Below are 24,182 nucleotides of genomic sequence, written 5' to 3'. Positions count from 1 at the left end.
TTCACCTGGAGGAGTCAGCCGCCCATCACCTAAAACTGAAAGCAGAACCGAAGTGAGTTCAGCCGTTCTGAAGCTGCACTTTCTCTCCGTCTCTCCCCTCAGCGTCCTGGGAGACGAGGTTTTGGGGATCTGGCCTCGAAACGCCGACAAAACCGACGTGAACTGCGCCTGCGTGTCACACGCCGGCCTGAACATCGTCACCGGCGACGACTTTGGATTGGTCAAACTGTTCGACTTCCCCTGCACTGAGAAGTTTGTGAGTCACTGACTTTCTGTATTTCTGCCTTAATTCGCCAGTTTCAAAAATACGTGAATTTTTTTATTTTACTGTCCTTTGTAAACATGTAAACGTATCAAAACTGACCCAACCAAAGCGTCAGGACTTCCAGAGCTTTAACCCCGAGTGGTCTCACTAATGCACATTCATGCATTAAATTGTAGGAAAGTTCATCAGTTTTATTGTGGGGGGTATGAGAATATCTGTTATATGTAAATTTTTGTTCCCTATATATATTCAAACGTTTCCCTTGATTGAATTTTCCTGTCAGATCTCTCTACCGTAACGATTTCACATTAGACGAGTCGTTACCTGCAAAACTGATCAATATACAAAACTGTGAAGATGTGTGGCAGGTGCAAATATTCAACATGTTTCTCTGTAATCCCAACATGTTACACAATTTATAAAATTTATAAAATTTTCTCTGACAAATTAAAGATATAATGCACTGTCTTTATACGACTCTGCAGTGGTGTGTACGCCGTCAGAGGGCCACAGCTTCCACTGTACAGATGTTTTTCCAATACAAACAGCAGGATTCTGCCAAAATTAGGAATATTTCTTTAGGGGCACATAGTTTGAGTAACGGATTTGTTGAATAAATACATCATCAGAGTCGTGAAGGAACATTACGCACAACTTTTTAATCTCTCTGTGTACATATATTTATGTATACGTGTATATATACGTATATATTTGATATATATGTATATATATGTCTATATATGTATTTATAAATATATATATACATAAACATATATGTATATATTTTTTTATATATATGTATATGTATATATATATATGTAAATACATGTGAATATATATCTCTGTATATATATATGTACATATGTATGTATGTATGTATGTATGTATATATGTATGTAAATGTATATATGTGTGTATGAATGTATGTATATATATGTATGAATGTATGTATATATGAATGTATGTATATATATATGTATGTATGCATATACATATATATATATATGTATATATATAAATGTATGCATATATGTATGTATGTGTGTATATATGTGTGTATGTATATATGTACATATTTGTGTATATATGTATGCATATATGTATGTGTATATATATGTATGTATGTGTTTGTATATGTATGCATATATGTATGTATGTATGTATGTATATATATATGTATGCATGAATGTATGTATATATGTGTATGAATGTATGTATACATATATGTATGAATGTATATATATGTATATATGTATGTGTATATATGTATGTTTATATATGTATGAATGTATATATTTATATGTGTTTATATATGTATGTTTATATGTGTATATATGTATTTATGTATGTATATATGTATGTGTATATATGTGTATATATGTATGTGTATATATATATATATGTATATATGTATGTGTGTATATATATGTATGTGTGTATATATATGTATGTGTGTATATATATATATGTATTTATGTATGTTTGTGTATGTATGTATGTATATATATGTGTGTATATATATATGTATGAATGTATGTATGTATATAAGTATGTATGAATGTGTATGTATGTATGTGTATATATGTGTGTATGTATATATATATATATATGTATGTATGTATATATGTGTGTGTGTATATATGTATGTATGTATATGTGTATATATGTATATATGTGTAGTTATGTATATATGTATGTTTATATATTTATGAATGTATATATTTATATATATGTATATATGTGTATATATGTATATAAGTATGTATATATATATGTATGTATGTGTATATATGTACTTACATATGTATGTGTATATATGTGTATATAAGTGTATATATGTATGTATGTATGTATGTATGTGTATATAAGTTTGTATGTATATATATGTATGTATATGTATGTGTATATGTATGTATGTATATATGTGTGTGTATATATATATGTATGAATGTATGTATGTATATATGTATGTATGTATGTGTATATGTGTGTATGTATATAAATACGGTCGTATCAGCAAGTAACAGCATGCAGCACCCGCTGACTAAAAGAATGACAATTTAAAAAAAAGAAACTATTGATTGATTATTGAAATGTATGTGCCAAATGTGTAAACATCCGCTTCTCCCTCCCTGCAGGCCAAACACAAGCGCTACCTCGGCCACTCCACGCTCCGTGAACATCTTTCTCCCACGGCTTGACACAAGACCGCGATCCAGCACAGGAGGAGACGACTGCAGGTAAACCGATCGCTGATCGATAACAGACGATCGACGAACCCGATGCTGATCGACAACAGACTTATCGATCACACAAAGCCACAGCTCTACTGCAAATTCAGCCACATGAAAAACGTTATTAGACAGAGTTTGTCTCCTTCACTCCAGATCGCCTTCACTCCAGATTCTACGCTGCGCTTCAGACGCAGGTTACTCTTCAAACTAAACTCGGCCAAGAATCAGATCATCTGTGTTTGTGAAATATAACTGACGACGTCCAGGCAGAGACAAAAAGGGTTTAAATGGGATTTCGTCGTTGGTTTTAAAACCAGGCTTTATTAATCTGCCGAGGCGAAATTCACACGTTACAACGGCAAAAGACACAAAAATGTTAAAAATGTAGGAAACTATTTAAAATTATACATAAAACTTTCAAAAGGTGTAGACAAAATATATGTAATAAAATACAACAGGCCATATGGTCCGTTTAAAACGTCCCGGTTCGATTTTCCATAGAAAAAATACAAAACCTACTTTCAAGGTAAAAGTATGGAAGCAAAACGAACTGGAAGTATAAAAGTAAAAGTAGCCATTTAATAAAAGTGGATGATTATTCTTTGTTTTAAAGCCAAAGTGCAGTAAATACGTGTTAAATTCAGAGTCTGACATTTTAAAATCTGTGAAAGTATCATTTACGTGAAAGTAGTACCTGTAATTTTACAGTTACCATGAAATTAAGTTGCGGTGCTGCAGTATTTTATTTACTGTTGAGTTGGGGTTTTTTTTTTGTACAACAGGTGCATTGTATTTAAAAAAAAAAAAAATCTACCTCAATATTATGGTGCTTATTGAAGTTGTTCTCAGTTTTACCACCGTACATGAATGCACCACAGAGCACAAACATCTGGCTTCTCCTTGAGCGCCAGGAAATTACTGACAGGAAGCAGGTAATCGACACAATAATCGTCAGATTAATTGTTAATAAAAAATAATCAGTAGTTATATTTCAACTTTACATTCAGTTTTTTCATCCAACGATTCATCAGTGTGTCAGTTTAACAAAGGAAAAAATCTACAAATCGTCAGTGGTTCTCAGTCTTGGCGTCAGGACAGAACAGGTCACGGTTGCTGACAATATTGTTTCAGTGCTTATTCACACAAACCGAGTGAAAAACGTAAGAAATAAAACTGTAATACAGGCGGTTTCCATACAACTGCTTCTCCTGGTCCTTCTGTTTGCCTGTAAATCGCTGAAACTATGAATAATTCACAGTCGCCTCAGGCAGTCGAGTCTCTGCTGTTAAACTGTGTTTACGTCCGTGTGTCTGTTGCAGCGTGTTCGTGTGGAAATGTCTGTGAGCGCAGAGGTTTCCGCCGCCGGGCGACGCTCTGGCCCAAAGCGCCTCGACAAGTGGATCCGGAGGGAATCCAGCCGGCAACCTGAACCACAGACCTCTTTCCTTGGTGACGAGGCAGGAAACCCCAGACTGCGGTCGGCCGATCCACCGATGGACCCGCCGACGGATCAGGCGACTCCGAACATGACCGGACCGCCAAGAGGCGAAAAGAACCGAACCGCAGGATTCATCCGCTGGTGGTTTCACCTGAGGCCTTCTCGGTCCCGAGCAGAGAAGCAGACTCATCTGAACTCACAGCTGCCCAGTTAAGGTCACTCTACTCTCCCAGGACAGCGAGGCGGAGGCTGAGCCTGCTCTCGGGGTCGGTCTCCCCCCGTCCCCTGCGACTGGGAAGGTCGTCGCCGCGGCTGCCGCGTCTCAGAGGACAAACGAACTGCAGCTCCAGGTCGTCAACCGACCACGTCGACATCTGGAGCTGCAGAGAGACAAAGAGGAAGAGGCTCAACACAACAACCCGTCTGTTCCTGTCCCAGATCCTCATCCTGGATCGAACCACTTCCTGACAAAGCTCCGACTGTGAAGGATTCATTCACGGCTGGTAACTCACTTCCTGGCGCTCTGATTCGTCGGGTACCACCTGTCCTCTGCAGGACGTCTGGACCAAACTCCATTCATGGTCTCAGGATTTACATTGACACCTGCAGACTTCTTGTGGTAAAAACCATTTGTTGAGTCTCACTGGCTGTTGAGCTGCGTGTAAAACTTGAAATAGTCCAGATGTTGAGAGAACAACAGAAAATGTTGATGTTTTATGACTTTTTGAAGTGAAGACGTTTCCGTTCTGTCGTTTGACTGAAGGTTCTCGGCGCCACTTCGCGTCCCCTGGTTTGTTATTGATAATCAGGCTTCTGTGTAAAGGGATAATCAATGATTATATTATTTAAAAAAAGCAAAAAAACAGCTGTGTTAATATAAAATATGTTTGTAGTAGAAGTTAGAACAAATCCTGAACATTAATAAACATAAAAATGTCCTTTTGTCTGCTCACAACTACATGATGATCTGTAATAACCCTTTTATGTTCTGCTAATAAAGGAGAGTTAATGTCACCAGTATCAATATGGCAGCCGTTAATATGAACATAGTCAGCGGGTCTGCAGGTACAAATGTTAGTGTGACGTCAATAAAGGACAATGGTTCCTTCATTTCTAACGAGTCGTTAGCAAAAGTTGATGACTCATTGGTAACGGGTTCTGTAGTCCGTCGGGTCTGCAGGTGTCAATGTAAATCCTGAGACCATGAATGGAGTTTGGTCCAGACGTCCTGCAGAGGACAGGTGGTCAAACAGTCCCCGACGCGCCAGGAAGTGGGTTACTACTGATTCGTCGACCGCAGCCTTTAAACCCTCGCTGGAGGCCGGAGGTCGTTTCCTTCCGACGAACCTACTTCAGGGCTCCGGTCTCTCCTTCCCTCCGGTCCAGGGGCCAGATGCATGAAACTGTGCGGATTCAGGACCGAACCTCTGTCAACCTACGGGACCGAAGAATTCGGACGTTTTATCACGAGACTTTTTCCAAGTCCACCTTCGAACGACACTCGTGCAGGAGCGAAGCCGCTGCTGAAGGCCTCACCTTTACCGTCTCATAGTGGACTTGGACTTGCCTGAGAAGCATCTGGTTTTTAGATTCTAGGTCATTTTCCAAAGTGTAATAAAAATGCAGGCTTAAAAAAAAAGCTGTAGCCCGAAGTGTAACTGAGTGAATCCATGGCAACATTAAGCTTCCTGTTTCCCAAAGACCCCCCAAGACGGTTTTATTGATACCGAATCTGCTGTTTATAGACACAGAGGCGGCTCCGGTCTCCCCACTCTGAGATCTCTTCCTGCCGAACCGCTTCCCTTCTCCTGAAGCGGTCTCGCGGTCTGGACGCGCCGGAGAACCGGGCTTTGAACTGCAGAGGAGGGAGGATGAAATGAAAAGATGGCGAACGGGTGGAAATAGAACCGCTACTGAAGTTGCTATTCGTTGGCGATTCTTCCCTTCAGCAGCTGCTGAGTTACAACCTGCGTCAACAGGTCGATGCCACAGAAACGTGTCACTTTCGGGGACGACTGCTTCTTGGGTTTGTGCGGTGGCGACGACACAGACCTAAAACCCACCGCACGGGATCTGTACTTGTGTACCGGGTTCTGGCCTGGAGACATCGTCGGCCTAAAGACTTGACCCGGTTTGACGTCCGGCCCCAGAGCTCTTTGTCTCCGCTCCGCTGCTTCTCCGACGCCGTTTTGGCGGATTTGTGCCTTTCGGTGTCACCGGTGGCGCGAGGGACGCGTTCTCCCTCGCCCCCGGAGACGTGAACGGACGTCGGTGCGTGTGTCCAGCGTTTACGCATCTGAGCGCGGGACTCACGGACGTCGACTTCACGCGACGGACGCTGCGTTTAGGTCGCGCTCGGACATAAAACGTTCGCGTGGAAAAAAAAAAAAAAAGTTTACGGAAACTGCCGGGACCATTTAAAGGATGAACGGTGACGAGGATTTGATCTCGCAGCTGTTAGAAACCACGAGGTCCTGGACTGGGATCACTGGGATCACTGGGAGCACTGGGATGTGATGCTGGAAGGTCAAACTGCTGTACAGGAATCATATTTACAGAGAGTTTGTCTGTTACCGAGAAAAGAAACTTGACATTCAATTGAAACCCACTTTTCAGTTTGGTATCTCATCACTCTTAAGTGCCTTTCTGATCTTTCTACCTTTGTTTGATTTCTCTTTTTTTTCTTTTCGGGAAGGGGGATATTTCATACGCCGCATTTTTTGTTTTTAAATCCATAGCTGAACTTTTTTTGGACCCTGTCTGGTGCTACACTCAGAATGTTTCCACTTGTATTCATCCAAAACGGACGGAGAAAAAAAAAAAAAAGCATTTTGCTTCGCTGCTGCTTTTTGTTTTAAGGACGTGAAACATCCAAAGCGTCGAGTTCGTAGACAACAAATATATTTATGGGAAGATATCGATGTTATTTAAGCCTAGTTTACACCTGTGGACACGAGAGTGTGAGTGAGTCTGAACCGTTGCATATTAACTGTTGTGACACGTGTCTGTTTGTGTAAAGATGAACAAAGAGAAACAGGTAACGCACCTGGTGTCTCGACTTCCCGAGGTCACTGAAGTAACCGCCGAGGCCGCGTTCACCCACGGTGTCTGGTTTTTATGACCCCCCCAGACCCCCAGCCTCACCCCACAACATCTGGCTCTTCATTATTTCAGTGACAGGTCAACATGTGGAGTCCTGCTGGATTCTCCCGGTTTAAATTTGTCGTGAAGTTTGTTTCAGCAAAATTACTTCAATTTGTTTCCGGTGTCGAGTCATTGACTCGCAGGTCGTATTAATCCATCACAGGAGACCGGTCAGTTACCTTCATCATCAATACACCCGATGGCTTTTCTCTAAATAATCGATTGACTGTTTCATGTATAAAATGTCTGAAAAATAGGGTCAAATTTTGAGTTTATCGTCCTAGAAAACTGGAGAAACGGGCAGATATTCACGTTGGAGAAGCTGGGCCCAGTGAATGTTTGACAGTTTAGCTTAGTAGAACAAAACGATTAATCCGTTGTCAAACTACCTACTCGACTGATCAACTAATCCATGGAGTAGCTCGCCTGATTACAGGCTGTCTGGGGAAGTCACGAAACTACCGCGTGTGGTGGAGGTCAATCCAGCTGTGCAGATCACAGGCAACCTGTAAAAACATCTGGAAAACGCAACGATAGAGAATGAAAACCTGGCACCGGCGGTGGCGAGCCGACGGTTCCTGCCACAGCAGCAGAGAAGAGGGTTCATCGGGTGGAGAAACAAGCTTCCTCTTCAGCTTCGTTTTCCCGCTGAAAATCCTCCGAGCTCGGTGAAACGGCCTCGGTGGGACCTGGACCTGGGATCCTGGTTTCCGTTGGTTCCTGTGAAGATCGACCTGGGGAGATCTGAAAACGTCCCCCGGTCGCTGGCTCCTCCTCTTGGGGTCTGGGCTCCGTGAAGCCTCAGCGCAGGGATCGGGTCTTTATTCAACCTCGCGACGGGATGTTTCATTAATTCACAGGCTTTTATGATCGTTGATTTTTCTCAACAGGAATTTACCCTATTTTGCATTTATTCCTATATTTACATCTATTTTACATATATACTATATGTGCTTATATTTATATATATTTACTGTATATATATATATATATATTACATTTATATTATACATGTATACACGTGAATATGATCAATATTGATGTTTTTTTTAATGTATTTACCAATTTACGTATTGTTAATGTATTATAGTGTATTTCCCTGCAGTATAATGCTGTATATTGTACTAAATACTATTCAATCTATAATAACGAGATATATGAGGAAACTGTTGGTTGAAATCTGTTTTTGCACAAGTGTCCCACTAAAGCACATGAAAAAAAAAGGACCACATTTTTTCCTTCTTTCTCCTTTTCACTGCTGCAAAGAATCCGGCCTTCGCGCCACTGACGGTGAAGACCAGGTTGTAAGTCGTCGCAGAAATTCGCACAGTTCCCGTCCGGCCGCTGTAACAGGGTTGAAGTTCATGTGCCGAACTCGTTCCCACGTCCAGCGGCTGCAGCGGTTCGGCGCGGTCCAGCTCGAGATGTGGGCCGAGGCAGAAGAGGCTCCGAGGGGACGGCGAAACCTTCACTGGCTGCAAGCTGGTTTTAAAAGAACTGAACCGGAACCAGCTGCAACAAATAATGAAATCAACCCAGGAAACGGGAACAGATCAGTGTCTCTGATCCGGAACGTGTGACCTGTAAAAGCTAAATATTTCACATCAACATCAGGAAAAGTCGGGTCGATATTTCGAGGAAAAGTTACGTCAAAGGGAAAAACTTCCGGTTCACTTGATCTCACGATCACAGCAAAGTGCTTTTTTCAAGTGTCAACATTATTGTTACACTAACACAACCGGTCATGGTGGCCGTGTGTAAGCGCTGACACACACACACACACACACACACACACACACACACACACACACACACACACACACACACGTCCCCTCTGGCCTGCCGTAGTTCAGAAAGGTGAGAGTGTTTTTCTGTGTCCGGTCGTTTTCTGTTTCATAATGTAGATGATAAATAAAAAAAACACGATGCTCAGATGCATGAATTCGTTTTTCGACCAAAACGCGTCAGGATGACGAGGAGCAGATTTTAAGGCGACCGACGTTCTCTGGTTGATTCATATACCAAGTTCATTGTGATCAGTGTGTGTGTGTGTACAAACATTAAATGAGAATAATGAAAAGAAAACTGGATCTTTTTTCACAAATTTACAGTCCAGGTTTAATCAGTCTCAGTGGTTTTAGGTAGACCTGGTCTAATGTGGTCTAATGTGGTCTAATGTGGTCTAATGTGGTCCAGATGGGAAAAATTTCAGGTCATAAAGTTTAAACAATCTGAAATTTGAGTTTTAAACTGAGTTAAAAGTTTGCGGGTTAATTTAGTCTCAGTGCTGCGGTTTCTGATCTAAACCTGATCTGACCTGGTCTGGATCCTCCTATCTTCTCTTTTGTCTTCAAAAATACATTAAAAGCTCCACAAAACCGAGACTAGGTTTGAAATTATCTTTAGAGTCCTCGCGTTAATCTGGTCCAGGATCAGCATGTTTTTTAGGTGGACCTGGTCTGGATGGAAAAAAGGTTTAGAAACGGTCTTTTTCCTTTTTTTCACCTAAATGAATGAGTTTAGAGCTAACATGTTAAAATCTGGTCCAGGTTTGACAGGTGAATTGGTTTTTGACCTTAGACCTGGAAACTGGGTTACCTTTACTTTTTCTCTTACTGGAAAGCGTGTTGCTGTCAGTACTGCTGCCCCCTAGTGGTAAAACACAAAACAAAAACAGCACAAACACAATTTTACAGCTGGATTTGGTTTTATTTAAAAAAAAAAAAAAAAAAAAAAAAAAAAATCTCTACACAAGGTCCAACTTACCTGTTGCTCCTGAAGCTTTCAACCACGTCTCATGGGTTTCCTCGAAGGACAGAGTTGCCCAGATGGTCTTTTTTTTTTGCTGTTTCCAAGGACCAGAACGACGACACTAAAAGCTCAGTTAAAACTAAAACTGGAAACAAAGTTTAACCCCGTCTTCATCATTTGTAATCAGGGTATAAACGTGTGGTACCCGGTTTCTGACAGACTCCAATGCGGCTGCGATCGCATCTCAGCGTTTATCAATGTGTCCGTCCGCAGCTCTGCCTCCTCCTGTGGACACTCGCCAGTCAACGAAGGACCAGAGAAGTTCTGGTTCCTGACAAGACGCTTGGAAACGCTCACATCTGCGTACAAGCGCAGTCACCGCCTGGGATGAGCCGCTGTTTGTACACTAGTGATAAACAGGAGACATTTGTGAATCTTAAACTGAGGAGACAAATTATTCTCCGAGGACGAGGCTGGCTCTCTACTTTGTACCGATACATTTAGCTCGGCTTGAGGTCAGTGCGATATACACACCTATCGATAATTTATCGATCAAGTTGTCAAAACCCAGCGTCGTCAGCTGTGGTCCGGGAGGCCGAAGTTAGCTTCGGATTCTCCGGTCAAAAAAAAAAAAAAAAAAATCAAAAGATCACCATTTGGAGCGGAGTCTGTTTTTCTAATTGTTGCTTCACGTTGAGCTTCACTGGGCAGATGTTTGTCCAGCTGTTAAACTTCTGAAAGGTTTGTTAACGCAGCTTTTGTGGAAAAAAAAAAAAAAAAGCCACATCAGACTCAACTAGTTACTCAGAGCAGAGTGTTGTCACGTCTGGAGGGAAAGTTTCCATTCGAAAAACTTTCTTCCGTTTGTGAAAACAGGAAGAAGTAGTGACGTCTATGCAGAAAAACTAAATCTCCGACAAGACTTGAGCAGCGGAAGCGATTCACTGCCACGTAAAGAAAATACAGGCGAGCTGGAAATGACAAGAACTAAAGTGATCCTGTTATTTCAATGGAAACAAGTAAAATGCTAGTTTACCATCATAAGTTCGACCTACCATCTCGTATTTTTGACATGTCACCAGTCACGGTCACTTCGTATGTAATGGAAATACTTCGCCATAGATCAAACTTTTGATAACTTGGGTTCAGGTGACATCAATTAATTTTTGCTTCCATTTTTGCTGAGAAAGGCAGATGTTGGACTCAGTGTCATTATTTGGGCACAGGAAGTGAAAATACAGATGTTTTATTCTATAATTGCAACTTTGTCTCATAATCATGATTTTTTTTTGACTGAGTTTCATAACTTTGACATAGAAAAGTCAGATTTTGACTTTTACCAAAAACACTAACTTTGAAGACACACACTTGTTTTGTGTTGAATACAGACCGTTTAAGTCTCATTGGTTTCAGGTGAACTTCAAAACTTTTTTTTTTTTTGCATTTAAACAAGAACCAAACTGTGGATTTCGCCCCCATCACTCACATTAAAATCATGTTAGGAAGAACGAGGAATGAGAGCAGCAACCAATGAACTGCTTCAGTGACCGTGTGCGGATTGAAACTACCTATTAAATGTTTGATTTGAAATCATAACTGTTTTACAAAATCCAAATTCTCTCATGGTCCCAACGTCATGGGCTCGAAAGTCAGAACTGTGACTTAAGTGTCTCATGATTAACGTCAGTTTAAACTTTTTATCCTGTAACAGAGTTTGTATCAAATGACTCAGGCCAAAGTTGTGATCGTTCTGATTGACGGCGTTTCTTCGCCGATGATTCACGACTTTTCATTCAACACATTGGTTTTCCTGGAGGATGATGGGCTTCCATATGTATCAGACTGGAGCTAACAGGAGCAATGGGCTTCCATATGTATCAGACCGGAGCTAACAGGAGCTAGCCGAGGTGATGGACAGATGAGGAGGCGGGGCTTTCTTCGTCTAGAAGCTTTATTGATAATTGTTTACATCTCACAATGCATTCCACAAACACGGCTCCCGGCTGGAAGCTTTTTATCGTCACAATTGAAGTATGAAGTTTATCATTCACAAGTATACTTGCATAACAAACAAATGCTTGAAGGTTTTTCCCAAAGTCACATCAAGTTGCAACTTTATTAAGATAGCGGCTCCACAGACAGAATGGTTATTTTTCTCTTTAAATCCCATTTCTTTTTTTTTTCTTTTTTTTTAACTTTTTAAATATGTTTCCGATGTGGATGAATGTAAACGTGTTCCTTCCAGGGTTTTTCATTACTAGACAACTGCAATGACATGGAAATAACTGTCGTGTAATCAATGTGTTGTTTGTCTGGCAAGGGTTTTCTAGATGTTTCTAGCTAAAGTTACTCAGAAGCGATGAAGTTTTTTAATGGAAATACAACCCCCCCACCCACCCACCCCCCACCCCTTCGCTGCCTCATCGGGAGTCAAAGACGTCATTCACAAATTCGTCGTTCGTCACATCGAGGCTAAACCACAGCAGGTCACCGAGGACACGAGCTCGAAGCTTGAGAGACACGACGGTAAAAATCACAAAATACTTCTAACTCGGCAAGAATATTCATACCAAGGGGAAAAGAAAAAAAAAGGAAAAGAAAAGGAAAAATACACATGAGGTGCTGTCTTCTGTTCGCTCTCGTCTTTCGACACCAACTTGGACAAAGAAAATTATTTCTCCGCTCGATTCGACCTCGGACAGGGAAAGAAAAAGAAAATTTAAATCACGAGAAACTGTCCGAGCCTGGCCGAAGGAGCGTCTGACCTCCCACAATGCCCTGGGTGGAAAGAGAGAGGGTTCGTTCGAGATTAAACTGGGTTTCTGGGAGTTTTAACATCTCACAGAAACCAACATTTCAAAACTGGATTTAAAACTAAAAAAAGGAGGCGAGATGTAAATGTCATTGATCCGTCCTCGGCATCGTGAACCTGCTTCAACGTTTCCAGAAAACACGCACAAAATAAAAAAATAAAAACAAAAGGAATTCTGAACTGTTTTGACAAATAAAGTTAGAAGGGCTGCGTCCCCACCAGACCCCTCCCTCTCCTCCTCCTGCCTTCCTTCATATCCGTCCCACCCTCCCCCTCCCTGACCCGAACACCCCCACCTTCCCTCCGACCATCCTCCTCTCAGGACTTCCTGAATCCAAACTGCGACTTGTCGCTAGCTTCACTCCGTTTTGCGCTTCATCCCGGGCACCTTCGCCTGGATCCTGCGGAACCAAACAAAGTTTAAGAAGCATGAGAACAGGCCCAGACCCGAGTCCACGAACACAGTTTACAGCAACGAGCAGAAAGAAGCACATTTTTATTTCAAAACGGTCTTTTATTAGAAACAGACATGTTTTCTAATTTTCCCTGATTTATTCTTGATGATATTTTGGTCAGAGTCCTCCCTGTTTTCTCATCTGCTCCATGTTCACCTGTTGTCTTAACGTCAACCCAAAGACGTTGTTTAATATAGAAAACCAGCAAATATTCTCATTTCTAAAATTACGGGAACAGTCAAGCAAAGGACTTTTTTTTTATAGAGCAGAGTCACAGAGTTACAGTGACATTTTCTGCTCTTCTCCATTTTTTAGTCAGCCATCAAATTGTCCCTGCTGTACTTTGGATTGGATTCATTTACTAAGTTTTATGTTGTGAATCTTGTGTCTTAACTTGGGAGCAGGACAGAAATAACATGTTGTCCCTTGGATTTTTCTTTATGTCTGTAATTCCATGAATAAATCATTTAATATTGCATCAGTGGTGCAGCATTTTGCTGAGAGTCTTAATACGGACAGAGATAAACACACTGGTGGTGGTTGAGTGACCGGTTGTCTGCTTACTTTCCAACGACGTCTTTGATCTGGTTGTTGACCAGAGACAGGTAATGGTCGATCTGGGCCTGGAGACACACAAACAACACCAGGATTACTAACAGTCAGTCAGCAGGGTGGAGGGACGGAGGCTCGGCACCAACTCTCAGTCAAGTCTGTTTCCACACTTACAGGATTAAGAAAAAAACAAAACTAACAAACCAAAAAACAAAAAAAACGGTCGACTCTCTTTACAAACGAAAGACAGAAACACTCAAACATGAATCAGCAGATTGAAAACTTTCTGTAGCCGCTGTCTGTAGATATTAAGTACTTTTCAAAACAAAAGTCACAAAGTGCTTCACAATAAAAGCATGAGCAGGAAAACAAACAAAAAAAACCAATGGAATTTATAAAACGATTATCAAAGAAAATAAACGTAAATAATTAAAAAAAACTTAAAAGCAACAGATTATAGGGAGGTTTCGGGAAGTTTTGTTTTAAAAACTTCAGTTGAATTAGATAGTTTAATATAAAGAGGTAAACTGTTCCAAAATTTTGGAGCAAAGGCGGTAAATGGCCGGTCACTCGTCATTTTCCGTCGAGCTCTAAGAGACTTTATGTTATTGAACAGGCAACAATTCAGAAATGTACTCATGGACTTCACTGTTTAGACCCTGATAAGGAGGGAGGAACACTGTGGCTCTTACCTGGTGTTTCTCATAGACGATCGGGCAGCTGAACACTCCAATCAGACCTGAGGAGGAGGAGGAGAGACGTCACTTCATGTGAACCAGAATTCTACCACCTGCTGCTTCCTGTTAGTCTGATTTTAAGGGGAAATGAACCTGATGGCATCGGCTTTACGTCTGTAGAAAAATGAGACAATCCTGGCGCAGCCTAAACGTTGTGTTCAGCGGTATGTACTGTTGACAGCCACTGTGTCTCCCTTAACACAAGGTTCAAATGATAAGTCAAAGAAAAACAGCAGGTCCTCGACATCAGGAAGGTGGAAATAGGGATTTTTTTGATATTTGTGTGAAAAATGACAAAACATTTATTGATTAACAAAATAGTTGCAGATTAATCATCTGTTGATGGACTAATTGTTTAAAAACGGAGGATGTGTTGCTTTTTCTTCTCTTCCATTTAACAAACTGATTATTTGGGGGTTTTGGTCTGTTCAGACAAAACAAAACCTTTGATAACATCAACTGAGGCTCTAGGAAATGGTGATGGGCTTGTTTTTACTGTTTTCTGATGACGTACGGAACAAATGATTAGTGGAAAATATTATTGGCAAATGGATGAATGAATTAACCAATTAAAAAATAAGTAATTCATTTTAAGTCCACGTATGAATTTTACATAATGTCAGATGTCTGGAACAGCAGCAATCGACTCGAATCACAAGCTAAACATTCGATAAGTAACATTACTGCCTGTGGCAGGCTGGGAAATATATTCAAGACTTCTGTAAATGAGAGTTAACATTTCATACATCATTCATCTTCCAAGATGTGTCAAGACCTGCAGGTACCGTCACCTCACCACCAGATGGAGCCAAAGTGAAAATGTTAACATGTTCTTTTACTGGTTTTAACTCCAGTCTCTTATTCTTTTTATTGATCAACTGTTGGTCTTTATTATTTTATTCTCACTTTTTAAATTTCTTTGATTCATATGTTCTTAATTTTTTTTACTGGTCGGTTGCTGGTCTTAACTAATTTTTTCTTACTGATTTTTGACTCACGTATTATTCATGTGTTTGTTTTGGTCGCGTCTACGTATGACTAAGGATTTATCTTTACACCCTCCCTACTTTTTGTGGCTGCTCGCGCTTTGGGCAGCACATTGTGCTTCCACCTGGATGAAATCTGCTCTGCAGATAAATACACCTCCACACACTCCTAGTGGGTCATGAGTGATGGTCGAGAGGGGCCTGTTCTACGAGTCTATATGTGGTTTTGTTTTGGTTTTTTTGGGAAATCCCGCATGTGATACAAGTGACAGACATTCGCTGTGCTTCAAAGCTTCTTATTCACACTGTACATGCGACTGTTCCTCACCCAGGATGAGAAGAGTGAGGCCGTTGAACAAGGCACCGACGTAGGTCAGGATCCACATCAACACGGCAAACTGCGGAGAGCAGAGGAGCAGAGGGAATGATTCAAAACACGACAAACCTGAGCACCTCATACATAACCCTGGTTTTTAAAGTATAAAAACAAAGGCAACTTCCTGCTGAGAGCATAATCTACAGATTAACTGATAATGAAAACAATCTTTAGTTGCAGCCCTACAGCAGTTCCTACTTCTTGAATAAGCAACTCATCAAGGCTGTTAAATGTGTCATCACTGTAGCAACAGTCCTTTTATTGAAAAGAAGGGCAATAAACAGCTCTGCACCGGTGGCATTCAGAGTTTCCTCCTGGGATCATTAGGGTTCAGCTCCTCTCTTGACTCACTCATATTATTCTGCAGCAGGTTTGCGTTGAATCTGGTTGACGTTTCCTGCAAAGAGTCAGCCTTCAAATAAACAGCCAGTCAAAGAGCAGATCTAAAAACTGATCAGACGGCCCGAATCAGTCTGTCCGAGACCAGTTGTCTCTTCTCGCTCCTGATAAACGGTCGACACATCCGAGAATATCTGACACTGAACGCTGAAACATCTCAGCGAGCATGTTGTGTCCCATAATAGGCTCCAGTGATGCCACGGAAATGGATGATTATACGATGCAAAGACTTTTTCTGTAAAAGAATAATTAAGGGTTTGTTACGACTTGGGTCTTAAACCCCGTTCAGACTGGATTAACGTCACCTGCTCTGCTCAGTCATTTTAATCCTGTCATTTCCCCCCCTCCCCCCAGTACCGATTACAGCCACGATGACCTCCTGTTCCTCTGAACCGGCTGCTCCTCCGGCCATTTAAATCCCGTCCGGAGCCACTTCCTTGGATTTTAAAGTGGATCTCTGAGTTTTTTTTTCCCCCGCTGCTTGTCTGATGGTCTGCTGGTCATAGCAACGACACGTATACTGACGAGAAGATGACTGCACACTGAAAGGCAAGGTGGTACAACCATGCAAGCCTAGTGAGCGGCCGTCTTCTCTACAGTCTGACAGATGGAAACACACATACAACACCAACATACAGGCCTGTTTGGGAACCAGCGTGATGAGAGAAAATATTAAAACCATCAGGATGAAAAGAAGCTCATCAAATGTGCTGCTGTAATGTCAGCTACAGTTAGTCACTGCTGGTCTACCTTTGTTTAAGCCTATATTTGTTCACATTTATCAAACTGTCACATTAAAAGCTGCTGAATCAGCTGAGATCAGCTCCTGTTGCTGTGAACCCATGGATGTACAGACAACTGTCACTGGGTCACTGAAGGAAACTTAAAAACATGAGGATTCTGAATGAAGTTCTGCAGCCTCTTTGTCCTCTGACTTCTGGGTAGATTTCTGGAGCTTTATTCTGGAGGGACATCAGAGATCATGACGCCCTCAGGAAGTGGACGTTACGCTGAATCATACCAACACGCGTTTCATGTCTGAGTTCAGATCTGACTGACAAGGAGGACGGTTTGTGACCAAATTCACCACACTCGGTATCTTTGTCTCTCTCTTGTTGTCTTTGTGCTGCTCAGTGTCCATGTGTCTGTTACAGACCAGATCCTGTCACTTCACTCTGCTCCTCTGTAATTTAACTCACGGTTCTGGACGACATTTTAACCCTGGTGAAGATTTCACCCCACACTTCCCTCGGGATTGTGAATATGTCCGTCACAGTTTCCCAGAGCTCAAGGCGACATCTTCCGAGATCTTGTTTTGTCTGACCAACGGTCCAACACCCAAAAATATTCAATTTAAAAAAGATATAAAACACAGAAAAAAAAGATGAAAGTCTTCAACCTTGAATCAATAATCAAAGGTGGTTGGCATTTAATTTTGTTGACTATCAATCAACTAATCGGTGAATCAAATAATAATGAGCCAAAAAGTTGCAATACAACTGAATTATTATTTCCTTTAGGTGCTTTACCTGCCACAGGTTGTCCTGTTCAGTCAGAGAAGGGTTGTAAATAAAAGGCACCTAAATCCAGTTCAGTACTTATAATTTTCCTTTTTTTTTTCCAACTTATTTCTTTTAATTTGCTCACTACATTGACAAAAATGCAGACCCACCGAAGTCAACAAAAGAAAGAAAATTAAATTTAACAAAATGAAAGAAAGGGTCAGTAAATAATCAGTGGGAGGATTCATTATCACAGAGTTGCATTAGGACACGACATTAAAATGTCATTTTTCTGTCTCATTTTCTCGGATGTTTGTCTGATGTGAAAACCTCCAGCCGGAGGTTCAGAGTAAGCCGAACCTGGTGGAACGTTCATTTTGTAAAACTGAGACCTAAACCCTGAAGCTGTTTTAATACAAACAGTAACATGGCTGTAGTATAATGTGACAGCTTTCTGTTCGTGTTAATGATGAACATTAAAAACAGCCCGGGCCCGGAGCCAAAATGGCTGCCAGTGAAAAGACCCCGCAGCGACACGGTTAGGGTTAGATTTCTGACGGGAGGCAGATCAAATGTGTGTGAAGTTTTTATGACCTGCTGGTGGGGTTGTAAATATTCCCAGCTGGCACAGCGAGGACGGTCGAAGGAAAATGAATCAGAGGCAGAAGAATAACTAGAATATCCCATAATGCATCCAGACACAGAACCTTAAACATTCCTGCAGCTCAAACCTGCTCCTGATGGGATTAAAGAGTGAGACTTTTGTCTTTACCCTCTAAGGGAATCTCTCCTGCGTTACTCTCTGAGGGCCCGTGTGCAGATCTGTACTTGGACTGCGGGTGGGGAGTGAGTTGACGACAGGCCTCTGACAGCTGCAGAGCTCTGAGAGCTCTCGGTGTAACTGGACTGAACTGTGTGTCGTGTGGTACCAGCACTGATCTACACACACGTCACAGATAGTTACAACTGTTGTTCGCTTTTTCAAAAACTCTTTCAATGCTTTAACGTTAAATGCATTCAATTACCACATATTTTCATTCCCTGATGGGTTCTATGAAAGGCTCGTGCCCAGTGAGGCTGAATCCAGAAAGTTGTAGGAAGGTTAGAAGGTTAACCGACAGCCTTAGGTTTCACCCGAGCTGTTACACGATTAATCAGCTACAGCTGATATTATCCACCACTGCTGACTTCGCTCATTTACCGTCTACGTGTACAGATTCTATACAGAGAATCAGTGCGGAAAAGGCCAAAAAAGGAGGAGTAAAGCTGAGAGTTTGGCGAGATCCTGCATGGGAGGCGTGTAGGGATTGCAGAGCCTACAGAGGGAACTGGAGCTGAGGTAAACTTCAGATGAGCTGTTTATTCACTGGACGTCGTCGGTCGCAAATATCAAACACGTTTAAAAACAAATCTTTATTAAAATGACCTGCAGCGGCTGGATCTGAAGACTGAAATACTCCATTACAATACAAGACCTGCATTTAAAATTTTACTTCAGAAAAAGTAGTGTTAGCATCAAAATGTACTCAAAGTACCAAAAGTTAAAGTGCTCATTATGCAGAATTGCCCATTTCAGAATAATGTATAGCATGAATAGCATTATGATTATTCATGTATTAAAATGCATTCATGTGTAAGAATCACCGGTGCAAATTTTGACTACTTCATATACTGCCAGCTAACTCAATCCATGATAAAACATACAATTTATTAGTGGATTATAATTTATATTAATAATCTCAATCTGCAAAGTTACTAAAGATGTAAAAATTATGCTAGTGTAGTAAGCAGGACAATATTGGCCTCCAAAACGTAGTGGAGAAGAAGTAGCAAGTGGCCAAAAATGGAAACACTGAGTACAAGTACCTCAAATAAATGTACTTGGTTAGATTCCACCACTGAAGACTTCAGACCAGGAACTTTACATATCACACACTGTCTGATTTTATCTTCCGACCGTCAACACCAGCAGTCCCAGACTGGAACAGACCTGGTCCAGCTTGGTCCCATCAGTCATCACACCCAAATACGTTGGTAACCTGAGACCCAGTCCTAACGTGTTCAGATATTGGTCCTTCATGAACCTTCAGACCAGCTTCAGTGCTTCTCCTCATAGATTCTCTAGAGCTCTACTGTTCTTCCAAAACACACTCCCTCATTCGTTCTGTTTGTATGGCGGCGGCTTGGAGCACTATCTAAAACGTCACTCCTCTCTCTCACATAGGTGCAAACCGTCTGAGGGACACCTGGAGTCTCCTCAATGACCCCGAAAACATCTTAAAAAGGATCCCTAAATCCTTTTCAATGATTACTGGAACTTCTTAAAGAACCTAGGAGATGTCCTTTGCAGCCACCGGGCCCTCCTAAAACTTGAAGTGACTTTTTTATCTTCGGGCTCTTGTACTGTCCAGTGTCTGTTAACTCTACATTATTTATCAGTTCTGGGTCCCATTAGTGTGAGCCAGAGTCGTTCTCACCTTGATGGAGTCGACCAGGTCCTCGACCAGGAACAGGCGCCTCAGTTCACCAATGGTCTTGTTGAGTCTGGCCAGAACGATGTCGCTGTACTTGTGGACCATGTCCTCAGACAGTGCCACCTCCTGGTCCAGGTACTGCCTGGGAGGGACAGCAGAGGATCAGGTTTAAATACAGAGCAGATGTGGTGATGGTGACGGTGATGAGGATGATGAGACTTACATAGATGCATACATCAGGATTAAAAGGTGTACAAAGTTTGAGTTTTACTTCAAAACATCCACAACTGAGCTGGTTCCAAATATTCAATAAACTGAATTTTTAATGAATTATGAATTTTGCAGACACTTATTTGAGGGCAGAATCACTGCGACATTTCCTCTCAGTGAAAATGACGGAGTCCAGCTTCTTTCATGCAGCTTTCATTTCTTACCCAAGTTTAAAAACTGTCAAATATGTAGAATTCAGCTTGTAATGCAATACTGAGCTCGGTTTCCCAAGCTCATGTTCATCTGAGATGACTGGGCTTTAATGTGCTGTGTGGTCGGTTTGCAAGGGAGCAGGTGAAAACACAGCAAGGAGGTTTTGTCAAACAGCCAGGAGGAAGGATAAATGAACAAAGAACAACCAAACACACAACAAGGCGGGGGGGGGGGGGGCAGGCTCCGTATGGAAGAAAATCCACTGTGCAAATACCTCAGTGTGTTACAGGGTCGTTCCGAACACACGGATATTTTTAACTGACTTCATGTGTTTTTGGGTTGTGCAACATCTGACCTTGTGGTGTTTATAAAAACAGAAAAACTCAAGCTTAACACCGTTTGATTCTGTAAAAAGACAAAATTTAAGAAGAAAATCTCATCTGTGACGCAGCGTCAGCAGCCAGGTCAGACTGCCTGCAGCACTGACTGATAATTAGGATTCATTTGTTTCTCTAGGAAACTCTGACGGATACTGACGTCTTATTACTTCTGCACTCATTCACTAGTGTTTTCATCAAAATTCCAACATAACCAGCAGGTACCTAGTAACTGTAGAAACTGAAGTTATTCTCCATTCCCCTTATCATTAGTACAGAATTGTGTTGGCTTGTCTTGAATATATCCTCATCATTAACGGCTAAATACCATATGGAAATTTAAGAAAATTATGAGGAAAGCTTCTATAAAAATGAACTGGAAAATGTTGGACCCATGAAATAAAGTGTTACGGATTTTACATGGCAGCCGTTAAATGCTGTACTGGTGAAACTGTGTAATATTTAAATGCAATATTCTGGTTTTATGGATTTTATTGGTGTAGGTTTTTACTGTTGAATGTGTGAATAAACTAAAGATGCCGCTGAATGTGTCTGGAGATCAATGCTCTGAAATGCAGTGATGCTGATCCGAGAAAAGATCATTTATGGTTTAGACTTGTTCTTTTGCTGGCACTCACTTGAATGGGTGTCCCTCATCTGACTTCTGGATGGCCTGCAGGATGCCTTTGTATATCCTGAAGCAGATGGTGACTGAGAGCAGAGCCAGGCCGACGTAGGAGCAGACGCTCACGATGCTGCACACCGTCAGGGAGAGGAGCAGCAGCAGGGCGGCGCCGAACACCACGCCTGTGGTCTTCACATCACGCCAGTAGAGGAGATCCACCACTGCGGGAGGAGGAAGAAGATGGTTAGTGTCAATCGTCCACAGAAGTGACCGAGCTCCAGTTTATGTCCTCTAACGAGGCCTGGAGGTTGAGCTGCGTTATTTTCTATTTTTAATATTCTGAACATGTTCGGCCACTCAATAGCAGCGACCAATTGGAGTCAGAGCGCTGCACTTTTAAATGAAGGCACTGATGTTTTCATTTAAATGATAATTATTTGATTTATAGCTAAAATATCGAACACACCTTTGGTTTAAAAACACTTTTAATATGGAAAACAGGCTTTGTGTTGCGACATTCTCTACAATTAACCGACAATTGATTGTTAACGCCTCCAATAATGTAGCACTGTAATAACATTAGCTAAATCAATTTAAAAAATATATATTTTTAAAATTTAATATAACAGAACTTCCACTCAACCTGCCCAATGACACTGCACAACAACTAGTAGTAGTAATAATAATAATAATAATAAAAATACTGCACAGTAAGAGGTCAGTTCAGGGCCTCTGAAAAAAATAAATGTCCACAAAAATCTAATCTGCATTTGATAATCGATTAACTGTTCAATCATTTTTCAGCAAAAATGTTAAACAATCGAAATGTTAACAGGCATTTATCGCTACTTTGAGACTTTTTAGACAGATTCATAGAAAAAGTAACTGGCAGATTAACTGATAATGAAAACAATTGTTACTTGCAATAATCAATTAAGGAGAGTGTCTCATAAGAGCGGATTTAGCATCGCACTCCTATAACACTGTCAGACTCATGATGGAGATTGTATAAAAATATTTTAAAATCGTCTTTTTTATTCCAGGCTACAGACGCTCACTTCTTTCTAACACCACACCAACTGTTTTTCTTTTGTTAAAACATCACTTGGGGACATTTATCAGACTTTACTCAGCTCCCTCTGGAGACATTTAAGACTTTATACTACCTTTTTCACATATGCAGTCGTACTCCCCAACACCGGGAAACACAAGCTGAGGTGGGGGATCACTAGAGTTCTTATGACGAGTGAATTTTCCATCACGTCATTTATCTTCTGTCTAATTTGCACCATGAGAGCAGAAATCATAAGATTGTCATGGGGTTGAGAGAGAGAGAGACACTCATTGGTGGCAAAGATAAAATCGAAGATCAATTTGTTGTGGGTCCAACAAAATGAATCAGTGTTAAGTTAATTTGTCCTCTGGGAAAATCTCATCTCTTTAAAACACACTGCTTTGACCCGAGTTTGCCGACAGTTAAAACTGGAGTCAAATTTTCTGGGTCCCCTCTCAACTGTCACATGGGTGGTGCATGTGATTCTCTGGAGGTGGAGCATCTTAGAGTTTGTTTCCTCTGTCACTGAGAGGTCACAAACAATCAGACTCATCCAGGGTTTATAAACCCTGCAGGAGACGTCCTTGTCTCTGTGCCTTCTGCACGAGACAATGACTTCCACGTGACGTAACACCGGTTAGAGGTCGTCGGCTGTGACTTTCATGAGCATCATCTTATCACGTAGCTCAAAAGTGCACCCAAAAAAAAAAAAATCAAATTTTTCATCCCATCTTACTGCAGATGTTATGAAACATCTCAGCTCTTAGTTGAGTTTTAAATCCATGATTTCAGACTCAAGGTTTGATTCAGATCCCCCCCAATAAGCGCTGGAACTCACTTGTTCCTCTAGCCTGGTTCCTGTCCTTTTGTCAGGTTTTGATGATGAACAAAATGGCTGCCACAGAATCGATCGCTATGTCCTGGGTTTTTTTTTTTGGTAGTAGGGGATACTTGCGTAGAGCTGAGCTGTGAGCAACCAAACAAATCGCAGCAAGTGTATAAATGTGTCCATATTTTGATTACTGAACAACAGCATCGCTAACGAAGCTACAGTAACATTGGTGCTGGGCATTTCCTGTTGCTGCTTCAAAATAAAAGCCTGACGGTGGGGTTCGCAGGGCCACAACCACACAGTCGTCATATTAATCATAATCAATAATTACAGGTTGGCGTAGCACAGGGCAGCTAAAGTGGGCTTCATCATCGCTCTGAAAGAAGCTAATAAACTGCTGGATTGATTTCCTGTCTAGAGCTGCAGATATAAGTCACTCAATTGAAAATTAATCAGCATCACTTTTACAGATTAGGCTTTTTGTCTGAGCCATTTTTCTATTAAAAATACAAACAATGGTTTCAGCTTGTAAAAAGTGATCATTTACTGCCGACTCGCTCTCTTTGAAATGAGAGCCAACTGATTATCTTTGGGTTTTGGAGTGTTGGTTGGTCAAAACAAGCATTTTGACTGGCTTTTTTCATTTATTATTACACAATTTCTGGACTAAATGATGATTTAGGATGTTACAACTCAAAAGGCACCTGACTTCACCAACTCACTGAGTGAGAATTAGTAAAACCAGC

At 41.2% G+C, this 24,182-nt stretch overlaps 2 protein-coding genes across 11 annotated transcripts in view; one reads left to right on the top strand and one right to left on the bottom strand.

The window, feature by feature from the left end:
- LOC120796116 (echinoderm microtubule-associated protein-like 6) overlaps positions 1 to 2,466 on the top strand; it is an 86,439-nt gene extending 83,973 nt beyond the window's left edge. For both annotated transcript variants that reach the window (XM_040138511.1, XM_040138509.1), the window contains 2 exons: positions 103 to 256; positions 2,404 to 2,466. In XM_040138511.1, the coding sequence (XP_039994445.1) occupies positions 103 to 256; positions 2,404 to 2,466 (217 nt within the window). The remainder of the gene's footprint in view (positions 1 to 102; positions 257 to 2,403) is intronic.
- Positions 2,467 to 12,237: 9,771 nt separating this feature from the next.
- The window catches only part of rtn4a (reticulon 4a), a 43,942-nt gene continuing 31,997 nt past the window's right edge, over positions 12,238 to 24,182 (bottom strand). For 6 of the 9 annotated variants that reach the window (XM_040138469.1, XM_040138470.1, XM_040138471.1 and 3 more), the window contains 6 exons: positions 21,564 to 21,771; positions 20,129 to 20,267; positions 15,703 to 15,772; positions 14,344 to 14,390; positions 13,664 to 13,722; positions 12,238 to 13,045 (listed from right to left, as the gene is read on the bottom strand). In XM_040138469.1, the coding sequence (XP_039994403.1) occupies positions 13,003 to 13,045; positions 13,664 to 13,722; positions 14,344 to 14,390; positions 15,703 to 15,772; positions 20,129 to 20,267; positions 21,564 to 21,771 (566 nt within the window). In that variant the 3' untranslated portion in view covers positions 12,238 to 13,002. The remainder of the gene's footprint in view (positions 13,046 to 13,663; positions 13,723 to 14,343; positions 14,391 to 15,702; positions 15,773 to 20,128; positions 20,268 to 21,563; positions 21,772 to 24,182) is intronic. The other 3 variants (XM_040138476.1, XM_040138477.1, XM_040138478.1) reach the window with 1 other exon arrangement.

Source organism: Xiphias gladius, chromosome 11 (genome assembly GCF_016859285.1).
Source record: "Xiphias gladius isolate SHS-SW01 ecotype Sanya breed wild chromosome 11, ASM1685928v1, whole genome shotgun sequence".
NCBI classification, from domain to species: domain Eukaryota; kingdom Metazoa; phylum Chordata; class Actinopteri; order Istiophoriformes; family Xiphiidae; genus Xiphias; species Xiphias gladius.
This window is presented reverse-complemented; position numbering and strand designations above follow the sequence as displayed.